The sequence below is a fragment of the Narcine bancroftii genome, chromosome 10, assembly GCF_036971445.1.
Source record: "Narcine bancroftii isolate sNarBan1 chromosome 10, sNarBan1.hap1, whole genome shotgun sequence".
NCBI lineage: Eukaryota > Metazoa > Chordata > Chondrichthyes > Torpediniformes > Narcinidae > Narcine > Narcine bancroftii.
In genome coordinates this window covers 12723827-12735915 of record NC_091478.1, presented here as the reverse complement: position 1 = coordinate 12735915, position 12089 = coordinate 12723827, and the positions used below count along the sequence as shown (strand labels likewise).

The window sequence follows — 12089 nt, the reverse complement described above, 5'->3', positions numbered from 1 at the left end:
CATTTAAAAGATTCAGAAAAGTTACATGTACATAATTTTTCTGGAAGTTTTTTTATTAGATGCTAAGAGCATTAATTTTTTTTTAAAGTTTTTATTTGGCACAGAGGTAGCACTGTCCCACAGCTAATGGAGCTGGCTGACTCACTTCTCCAGAGACTCTGGTTTGACTCGGACCTCAGGAGCTACCAGCGTGTGGTCTGCCTGCTCTTCCGATTACTCTGCAGGTTTTCTTCAGTTGTTCTGGTTGTATCTCAAAGACACATTGGGGATTAATTTGCCACTGAGTGTGTGGGTGAGTGGTAACATCTGGGCCAAGTCGATAGGAATGTGAGAACAAAATGATTGAGGGTAGCATTGGTGTAAAAATTGATTCTTTGTGTTAGCATTGACTCAGTGGGCGTTGGGCCCTGTTTCCATCTGGATCTTAAGTTCATAAGAATATAAAAAATAGGAGCGGGAGTCGGCCATCCGGCCCATCAAGACTGCTCTGCTATTCAGTGAGATCGTGGCTGATCTCATCTCCACCGACTTGCCATTCATTTCCCCATATCCCTTAACTCTCCTACGATGTGAAAATCTATCCAACCTTGTCTTAAATACTCCACTGCTTCAATGGGCAGTGAATTCCACAGATTTACCTACCCTCTGGGAAAAGCAGTTCCACCTCATCTCCATTCTAAATCTACTACCCTGAACCTTGAGGCTATGCTCCCTCGTCCTAGTTCCCCCCGCCCCCCCATCAATAGAAAGAAATTACCTACCTTTATCTTACCTATACCTTTCATAATTTTATATGTTTCTATAAGATCCCCTTATGAATGCCTCAAAAATGTTGGATGATCCTAGTTAGGTCTGAAGACATCACTGGCCAATTCTGTTTTCATTTTGCAGGTGGTGTTGGCTTTGCCACACAATGACATTCTCCTTTGAAGTGAAAAGCCGCTGCGTAAAAGGGTTCTCTCAGCCTTTTCCATGCTATCTTAGTGAGAAGATCACAGAAGGCAGGGTCAAATGCCATCAGCTCACCATGGATTGTAAATTCTGCCCCATTTCATCGGCTGCCATCACGTTTAATGAAATGTTGGTCGTGTGTTTGATATAATTAGACACAGCTCTGCTGGAAAATTCTGCTGTAAAAGTAAACAAAGTCAAAAGGACTGCAAGTCGAGCAGCTTTTTGTCATTTCCCTGGTTGAAGTATGTCTCAGATTCAGGTTTGTCAGTTTAGTCCATCATTTCCTGCATGCATGACGTGTAAGTTAAGATAGCTGGAATAGAATATGCAAGAAGCCTGTCTGAATTTGAAAGATTGCTAACGTTCCTCTCGCTGCACTTTGAAGACGTGGTTTAATCACTGTAATGTCTGCACAAGGGCCATTCCTACATATATGGCACATTCTTGAAAGAGGCTCTTGCTTGCAAATTCTTAAATACTGAGGCTTTAATCTGGCACGTTAATATCTGTGACAATGTGTATTCTCGAGCAGCCAAGAGCTTCTCCTGTCCAATGAGGCTGATTGTTTGAGCGCACATGGATGCACAGAGAATGATTAAATTATGAAGGCAGGATGTGCAGGAGTTATCTGCAGTTAAGGCTGACAGATTGTGATTAAGGAAGCATTTTACTGTACATAATGAGATATGAAACATTTGTACAAAAAGGCTACATTTTTTTTCCATCCTTCCGAGTGTACAATAACTTGAATTTGAATGAACGACGAGTGTCCTGTCTCACACCTAAGTGGAAACTCTGCACCAGGACCATTCACTTATCCCCCTTATCCTCCCACTCTTACTTAAACAATGCCTAAAATGATCCTCCTCCTTTTCAAATAGTCACATCCCTCTCTGTTTTTATGATCTTTCCTGGGTCCACAACCAACTGGAGATTGCCAATCATTTCGTTCGTGCCCATCTGGAATAATTTCATCACTGGAGGTTATAGGCTTGGGAATTCACCCCACCAACTCAAGTCCTGGATCCTGGCTCGCGGTGCTGTCAGGGTGAAAATTGTACATCTCTCCCCGTGACTGTGTGGGCTATTGTATACGACACCTCTGTGCAGGCAAATGCAGAGGAGATTACCCTATGGGACGGAGACCATGGCAGCAGACCAGCAAGGGCTTCAGCGGCAGAGGCACCCACACAGGCTGCGAGTGACCTGCACAGGCTGCAGATACTGGAGACTGGCTCATGGGAACCAGGTACCCAAACCGGGATTTGAGAGGACAAGAAGGGCTCCCAAACGGCCTCGGGAGCCTCAGGCTTCCTTATCGTGTCAGAGGTTTGGATCTGGAGCTTGAGTTTACCAATGGATTGAAGAGAAGACTGGGATTGCAGAGGCTGCAGGAGCTCGGGAGCCGAATCCATAAACTCTCAGTGATTCTGAAGGGACTTTCTTTTGCTTCTCTTTGTCTCTTACTTTAAGGGGCATCGGGCAACAGCAATGGTGAATCTTTGTCTGCAGAAGGGAATTTCATGTATTCTTACATGATCTTCACTCTTATATGACAATAAATGAATCTTGCAATGGAAAAAAAAATCAAAGAAGACCATTTATATGTGCAGGCAACTGGGAAATAAAGAGAGAGTGGGAATGTACCTGTTGGGATTACTCTCGGTTGAATGGCCTCCTGTGTCATAATCTTATTTAATTTGGGCACACAGCACGGTTTTGGGTTTCTCCGCCCCATGAGCCCATGCTCCCCAAATGAGAGGAAATCAGAGCACCCGGAAGAAACCCGCACAGGCCACGGGAAGAACATCGCCTACAGACAGCACCGGATTCGAATCCCGGTGTCTGGTGCTGTAATAGCGTTGTGCTAACCATAATAAGTCAATTTAATTTATAATTTAGACATAAAGCACGGTAACAGGCCCTTCCGGCCCACAAGCCCATGCCGCCCAAGTACCTGGTACATTTTGAAGGGCGGGAGGAAACTGGAGCCCCCAGAGGATACCCACGCAGACACAGGGAGAATGTACAAACTCCTTGCAGACAGTGCAGGATTCGAACATGGGTCGCTGGCATTCCGCTAACCGCTAGTCAACCTTTTTGAGATGAATACAGTCTCGCATAAGGGAGTATGGTAATCTTAAGCAGAAACATAATACCGTTGGCTGCTGAGGGCCTATACTCTGGAATCCCATCCTCTGTTCTAATAATCCTTTTCACTGCTTGGTGCTAACCAAGGATGCAGTGCTGTTGGAGCTCACCAGAGTGCTGCTCTGGCATCTCTGTAGGCAAAATAAACAAGCAGGGAATTTTAACTAGTGGGGAATTTAACAGCAGCCGCATATTAACTACCAATTAGGGTCAGCGTCATTGCTCCCCTCCACCACCACCCCACTCCGCTGAGTGGTATTCTAGACGTACAAAGAAACTTTTTCTTTGGTACAATCGTCCTCCTCCCTCGTCCTACTGTTTGCTCTCAATTATACAATGCCAATTACAACATGGCGGCCACCAAGGCCAGGTCTCACGACACCTCCTTGTCGCCATTTATTCTGACAATGGACCATCCCTGCCATAGGCACTATTTTGCGTAGAGATGTCCCACTGCCCACCCACGGTTACCCTAATGCCCCTCCATTAAATTCGTTCCGACGCTGACTCTGAACATCGGGGATTTTGCGGAAGCAGGTGTTGAGGTGGGGGATGGGGAGAGGGGGTGGTGGCTGGCTGGCAGGGGGAGAAATACCATTAGGATATTTGGTCATTTTTGATGAGCTCCAGCACCTAAAAAATTATCACTACTCCCCTGGTGTTAACCTGATGTTTAATGCTCCTGAGGAATAATTTGGGGCATTTTGCATATCGGAGCTTTGACTTGAGGAATTGTTTTGTGACTGGTGCAGAGTGACATAGGGCAGTATGATAATGGGTAAGCAGGAACATGAAGATTAATTGACATTAGCGCATTGATTTATCTACACGATATTCTGAATAATACATATTTCATAAGAAATCTGTCAATAACTTGCAGCCGACACTTGCCACCTATAAGTTTGTAAGTGGGTTTTAGACTCATTAAAATGAATAATGTCAATGGCTCTTTGAACTTCAAAGGTAATAACAATAATAAAGGCTTGTATTAGGCTGTAAAAGTAGAATAAGTATGTTTGTAAATGGCACATATAGATTGTGTTAGACACAGTTTAGGCAGCGACACAACCAGGAGAGCAGTGAGAAAGGCTCCCTTAAATATGCCTGTGCTCCTCCCCTTCCCTTCACCTCTGCAGTTTGGCCGCAGAACATTGACTGCCTGTTGCTTTCCATGGATGCTGAAGCATCCCCCAGCACTTGTGTATATTGTTCGAGTTCCCCAGCATCTGCAGACTCCTTGTTTACCTACTCCTGGGAAATAATTTTGCATTTTTGCTAGAATTTGCCGATGTTAAGTTAGGCAACATTGAAAAAGATCTTACACAGGCGAAGATTTATACAGGATAAATTCATAATCACTTGCAATAACTTAGCTTTGTTTTCACGGTTGAATGTTGGCGTCTTATCCACATTGTGTTGCTCTGGAGGACTCCATATCAAGGACTTAGACCAGCCGCTCTCAACCTTTTTTTGGTTATGGCCCCCTTAAGACTCTGCTCAAAATTTATGGGCCCCCTTGTGATTTAATTGGTTTCTTCTGTACTTCTCCATAAAATCATAAAAATATTTTATGATTTCAGTCCTTGCCCTCCCCCTTAAATGTGGTGTGGCCCCAATTGAGAATGGCTGATCAGTGGTTATCAACCCTTTCCCCCCCCCCCCCCCACTCCCGTACCTCTTTAAGTGATTCCTTACTGACCACAGATCACGTATCGCATAAGAGGCCAAAAGTGCCCTGTGGTTAGTAAGGGATTACTTAAGGTGGTATGCGAATGGGGCAGGGAAAAAAAAGGATGAGAACCGTTGCCCTAGATCATTCAAAGTTAAAGTTCAGATTTCTTGTCAAAGAACCAGAAAATGTGTGGCACATGCTTTGAATAGGCAGAGAGAAGCGATTGCTGGGAAATAAAACTTGCCAACTGAAGTTATAATGAAAATCTTTATCATGTATTTTGAGGAAGACTTTACCTTGCCAAGTGCTGCAATAATCACTGCCAATAAAAAAGAATAAATTCGGATTGTGATTCAACAAAGAAGAAAGAGAGGTGGAGCTGGCAGCATTAAACTAAAATGGATGTGTATCAAAGGCAGAGAAATAACCATTACCAAATGAACTTTTAGGGAACTGGGTGTGCACGATATGGCACGGAATGGTGTGAAGGGGCTAACTTGCAAATTCCGGCAGGATGCAAGATCTAAAGAGGATGGAGAAGAGCTGGGTGGAGTTCAATTATTGTAAGAAAGATTGGGAAACTTCAAAATGAAATCATGAATGAAGCAGATGAATTAGAACAGATTGATATTGGTCAAATTAAATTTGAAAGGAGTGTTAAGTGAAACAATTTGGTTGCAAGAATGAAAATAGATAATTTAACAGTACAGTTTTAAGAGAGAAAGAAAACTACAGGATGATATGACAAGTCCAGTTAAAAAAAAATATTTGCAGCAGATCCAGATGGGAAGACTGTTAAGAGTGGATGGAATTGTTGGCTTCATAAAACACCGTAGAAGATTGCCAAAACACAGAACAATGGCTCAGCTTTAGCTAGAGTACTGTATCAAGTTTGGCCATAAACTTTTAGAACAGTGACTAAGGTCTTAGAAAGGGTGAAAAAGAGATTTAGTGAATCAGCATCAGGAATGAAGTGTTGTAGTTATGCAGTAGTGTCTGGAGTAGATGTAGTTGTTCTTCATCAGCAGGGAAGGGAATGTGAGAGGAGATTTGTTAGTGATGTTTAAAAAATCTTAAATGGCTTTAAGGAGTAAATAATGAGGAAATTATTCTAGAGGCAGCAAGGTCGGTAGCCAGAGGACACAGATTTAAGATAATAAATACAAGACCTAGGAGTGAAAATCTTGTATTGAGTTGTGGATACTGAAAGTCTTTGCCTCACATTGTGAAGGAGGCACCTCCAGTAGTGAGCACCTGATTAGATATTGAAGGAAAAGATTTTACAAGATCGAGGCGATAGTGGCAGAGAACCAGGCCAGCCCTAACAGGAAGCCAGAATGGACTGAATAGCATTTCTCCGTACCACATCTTTGTGAAAAGGAATGTACAGAACATCACTATAACGTCGGAAAGGATGTGAGATTGGCAGAGGTGCTTGGAATGCAGGAAGATCAGTGTTGAACTAAACTCTTACCTTTTCTCCCTCTAACAATGTTTATGTTCTACAAAAGGTCAGTACATGATTACCTCAGCGGACGACCATTTAATGAATATCAGGAAAGTATGTACTTTGATCGGTTTCTCCAGTGGAAATGGCTGGAAAGGTAAGACTCGTAGAAGAGTAAAAGTTTCTTAATCTGCATTTTCATTGCATTTTTAAAAACACAAGAAAGCTGTGGAATGCTCAGGAAAACTTAGAATCTGTAATTCCAGGCCCAAACAATATGAGATGAGTTTACAGGCATAAAACCAAATTTTTAAAGCTTTTGGAATAACCCATAAAATTTTGAAATGTGCCACAGTTATTGATTTAATCCTTTGAAGTATTATATTAGTCCAAAGGTGTTTCATTGCTGATCCAAATTTTTTTTTCAAATAATGTTATTGGCTTTTCTCCTCACCCTTTGGCTAGATCGAGTTTATGCGGCAGAGGTAACTTGCGGCTGGACCTCAACCAGGGTTGCTCTCCAGTTGAGTACTGGATGCTCTGGGAGAGTTGCTATTCCTTGAGCTTCCCTCCTTACATGTGGCAAGATTCCTGCTATTTCTTTCCCCCTCATTCCACCACCACTTACTATTTCTGATCAGCTAAAGTCCTCATATTTTGTGCTTCTAAGTTTACATGCAATCACAAGAACATAAAAACATAAGAAATAGGAGTAGGCCATTTGGTCCACCGGGTCTGCTCTGCCATTCAGTAGGTTCATCTCCAGCTATCTTGGCTTCCCCCCCCCCCCCCCCATCCCTTAATTCCATTACAATGCAAAAATCTACCCAATCTATTCCTTTCAAGTCCAGGAATGTAATTAGTGCAATGGAAGATTGAACAGAGCTGGTGCTAAAGCTGTAAACATCACCCAAAGTGCTGAAGCCATCTCAAGTAAACTGATGTCTCGCAGCTTAAAGAAAAAGATGTTGTTTACTAAATTGTCATGGGGCTGTGAATGTGCTTGCCCATTCAACAATGGATGAAGTCTACCAAAACTCCATTTTCATGTTCCATTTAGAGATCCATTAACTGCTTTAAAATATTCAAGCATCTATGAGCCTATGCTTTGGATTAATTCAATGTTGGCCCTCCGTGGTCCTCAGGGATAGAGAATTCTGAAGGTCACACTTTGAATTAAGAAATTTATCCTCCTTTTGAGTCTCTGACCCCTAGTTCTCAACTTTACAGCCAGATAAAACATTCTCTTTAAATCTATGCCCTATGGATAACTCTCATTCTTCTAAGCTCTGAGGAATCGAGCATAACCTGTTCAATATCCTCTCGCATGTCAGACCTGCCATTGCAGAAACCAGTGTGATGAATCTTCACTGTGATTCCCCATAGCAATGTTATCCTTTTTTTTCCGGTAAGGAACAAAATTTAACACAATACTCCAATGTGTGATGTCACCAAGGCACCAAGAAGAACATAAGAGAAAGTTGCAGGAGTAGACCATCTAGCTCATTGAGTCATTCAATAGGATCATGGCTGACCTTTCTGCGGACCCAGCTCCATTCGCCCGCCTATTTCCTATAACCCTTAATTCCCATGTTCTTCAAAAATCTATCTGTGCATTAAATATTTTCTATGAGGCTGTCTCTTTTGATTCATTGGACAGAGAATTTCACGATTCACTATGCTCTGGGAGAAACAATTTGTCCTTATCTCCATCTTCAATCTACTGTCTACATCTTGAAGTTATGTTCCCTAGTTTGAGTCTCACCTGCCAGTAGCAATGACCTCCCTGCTTCACTCTTGTCTATTCCTTTCATAATTTTGTATGTCTCTTTATAAAGTGTCCTCCTCATCCTTCAAAACTCTAATGAGCATAGTCCTGAGCTACTTGACCTCTCCTCATAATATATACTCTTCATTTCTGGATTGAACCTCCTTTGCACAGCTTCCAAACCCAGCACAGGTATATCTTTTCTCAAGTAAAGAGATCAGAACGTCACACAGTACTCCAGGTGTGCCCTCACCAGCACCCTGTACAGTTGCAGCACAACTACCCTGCTCTTAAATTCAAACCCTCCACGAATGAAAACCAACATCCCATTTTTGTCCTGAGTGGTAATGATGATGCTAATTGATCTTCCATTTCATTGTAATCTTATATCTGCTTTTTATACAATTGCATAAAATGTTAGGTATAAACTGTTAGTCTGTTCGCAGAAGAACACTTCTCTCGGTCCTAGGTATTTTGCATTGAAAATCTTAAGTGTGATAAACTGCTTCACCTGTAAAGTAACTTCTTGCAATCATCTACGAGCACCCCCAAGTCTCTCTGGACAACAGCAGGCTGCATGTTTTCATAATTTTCTTTCCAAAGTGGATGACTTCCCATTTACTGATGTGCATAGCTGGAGTACGGCATCTATAATCGTGTCAAGGGGTAGATAGGCTGTGGGTGGCTTTGTTTCTCTATTATTTTTACTGTGTAAATGGCTCAGATGGGATAGCATGTCACAGGTCTTGCATTCCCTTTATGAACAGATTGCATAATAACTTTAAAACATGTCGAATTTCACTATATGGCAGGATAAATAGCAAACCTTGTTGGAATGGCAGAGCTCATTTACTGCCTTGTTTTCTGAGTCGTTTTATCTTTGTGTATCTTGACAATGAAATACATTGGGTCCCACACCCTGTAGCGATAAGAGCAGTTGTGAGCCTCAACGGTTATTAAAAATTGGTTGACTGAAATAATATTGGCTAAGGATAACATTGCTCTGTCTCGTACCTTTAAAAAGCAATAAAAGCCTGATGGAGAACGGAGTAAAGAGGAGTGAGTTGTTATTTCTTGGGTCTTTGATGAGAGTCAAGCAGAAATGTTAGAACTTATTCGTGTCTAAACTTTTAATCTTTTGCCTTTTGCTGAATGAAAAGACTTGCATTCTTCACTAATGATGTGTTTTTCTTTCAGACAAGCTGTAACAAAAAACACCTTTAGGCAATACCGAGTTCTAGGGAAAGGGGGCTTTGGTGAGGTAAGCACTCCTCTCTAATAGGCTTTGTTCAAGGTTTCCTTCAGTATTTTTTTAAGTAAAATTGCCCCATCCCCAAAAAGTAATCATGAAAAGCAATTCTTCTGTTTTCTTAACAATTTCATCTAAATATTTAAACTAATAAAGTTGCAAAGATGTGCAATTTCTTCATCATGACCAGATGTTTGCCATGGGAAGCATATACATGAGGACATCGACATGAGGCGGTATCTTAAAAAAAGTAGCCTCTATCCTCAATGACTCCCACCAACCAGACCATGCCCTCTTTACCATCAGGGAAAAGAAAAGGTACAGGTACCGAAAGATGAGCCCTCAACAGCACAAGGACAACTTCTTCCCCGCTGCCATCAGATTCCTGAATGACCAATGAACCAAAGACATGGCCTTATTTTCGTGCACTTTTTTTAAAGTATTTATAGTAACGTACAAGATGGTTATAATAATATGGTGCAAAACAACGAAATTGCATGACAATATTTTCCTGATTTTTGTGATTCCGAGCTTTGTGTGTTGAATGCCTATTCAACGTCTGTTCCAGATGCAATGGAACCGTTTACAGAAATGTTATTGTGTTTCCTTCAAATGTAGGTGTGTGCCTGTCAAGTCCGGGCTACAGGAAAGATGTATGCTTGTAAGAAGTTAGAGAAAAAGCGAATAAAAAAGAGAAAAGGAGAAGCTATGGCTTTAAATGAAAAGCAAATTTTAGAAAAAGTTAACAGTAGATTTGTAGTAAGTATTTGACATCAAATGCCATGCAATATGTTGACATGATATATCGCGCCTTGGTACACGAATCATGAACCTGCCTATAACGTTGCAAATCATTTTTTTTGGAACACTGTGAATGTTAATTATCTACCTTATGCCCTTATTGTATCTTTTCATTCAAGTTTAATTGTTTTACTATTAACTTTTTTGTTTCAAAGTACCTGTTCGGGCTGCAGCAAGTAAGAATTTTGGGCATATGTACATTGTGCAATGTGTATGACAATAAACTCATTAGCAAGGGGGGATTTGATGGTAAATTTTTCTACACAGAGCAAGGTGGTTATAACGGGAGAGCTGCCAGAGGAAGTGATAGAGGTGGAGACAATCGTAACATACAAAAGACATTTAGACAGGTACATGATTTAGAGAGATAAGGACCACACACAGTCAAATGGAACTAGCTTCAGTTGGCAATTTGGCCAGCATGGATGAGTTTTGCTGAAGGGCCTGATTCTGTGCTGTATAATTCTGTCTTTGGTACCTCATTAAGTTATGCCAACATATGTGCAACGCTTTATCTTGTAATTTCACTCAATATTTTATTCTTCAACAATATTGCAAATGCTATCAATCATTTCAGAACATAGAACAATATAGCACAGTACAGGCCCTTCAGCCCTCAATGTTGTGCCAACCCATATATTCCTTAAAAAGAGTGCTGAACTCTCCCTTACCCATAACCCTCTATTTTTCTTCTATCCATAACCCTCTATTTTTCTTCTATCCATAACCCTCTATTTTTCTTCTATCCATGGGCCTGTCTGAGAGTCTCCTAAATTCCCCCAATGTTTCAGCCTCCACCATCACCCCTGGCAAGGCATTCCAGGCACCCACAATGCTCTGTGTAAAAACTTACCGTAAATATTCGAGTATAATATGGAAAAATTTTGTTCCAAAATTCGAGCTCAAAGTAGGGGGGGGGGGGGTCGCATTATACACGGGAGTAAAATTTTTAAAATGTTTTCTGCCAGTTTTAACGATAATGAGGTTATCAGCGGCCATCTACTGACGGCAGCGCAACTGGGGGAGCGGGGGGAGAGATGGCAGCGCAACTCGGGTGGGCGGGCAGGGACGGAGGAACAACTCGGGCGGGGGAAGAGACAGCAGCTTGATTCGGGTGGGCGGGGAGAGAGACGGCAGCGCAACTCGGCCGGGCGGGGAGAGAGACGGCAGCACGACTCAGGCAGGCAAAGGGGGAGAGATGGCAGCGCGACTCGGGCAGGCGAAAGGAGGGGGTTCGTATTATACACGAATATTTACGGTAACCCTGATGTTTCCCCTAAACTTCCCTCCCTTCACATTGTACACATCTCCTCTGCTGTTTGCTATTCCTGCCCTGGGAAACAGGTGATGGCTGTCCACCCTATCTATACTTCTCATAATCTTGTGGATCTCCATTAGGTCTCCTCTCATCCTGCGCTCCAAAGAGCTCAGCAATAATACCATACATGTTCTGTAATCGTTGATACCGTGTAATAGGCTATTTTTAGCCTTGACTGCATGCCCGTGCGAGCTCCCAATGCCCCAACAGTGGACCCTGGCAATGGCCACCTGACCAGCAGAGCTCCCGACGCCCTGGACACCCACCCTTCCGATCTCCTGACGCCCTGACCGCCCACCCAGCAGAGCTCTCGATGCTCTGGCTACCCACCCTTCCAAATTCCTGATGGCCTGACTGCCCCCCCCCCCCCCCCACCCCCAGCAGTGCACCTGACACCCTGGCCACCCTCCCTTCTGAACTCCCAATACCCCGACTGTCCGCCCAGCAGAGTTCCTGACGCCCTGGCCACCCGCCCTTCTGAACTCCCAACCGTGGATTCTTGCCCTGGTCATCCGCCCATCAAAGCATGTTATTGTGACACATGTTGGGAATTGTTCACATTTTCTGTTCAGATTGCAACCTTTATGGTTTGAGCCTCATTAGATTTACATCAACCATATTAAACTGTCTCTCACTTGTCCCCGGCTCTCAGTGAAAAGTTATACATCTTAACATATATTGTTATATATAGATAATTGAAATAAAATGATAGGTTTAATAAGATGCAAG

General features: G+C 42.5%; 1 protein-coding gene across 2 annotated transcripts in view; it reads left to right on the top strand.

The window, feature by feature from the left end:
* LOC138744175 (G protein-coupled receptor kinase 5-like) overlaps positions 1-12089 on the top strand; it is a 243370-nt gene that overhangs the window by 189082 nt on the left and 42199 nt on the right. For both annotated transcript variants that reach the window (XM_069899882.1, XM_069899883.1), the window contains exons 6-8: positions 6289-6381; positions 9190-9253; positions 9860-10000. In XM_069899882.1, coding sequence (XP_069755983.1) covers positions 6289-6381; positions 9190-9253; positions 9860-10000 — 298 coding nt within the window. The remainder of the gene's footprint in view (positions 1-6288; positions 6382-9189; positions 9254-9859; positions 10001-12089) is intronic.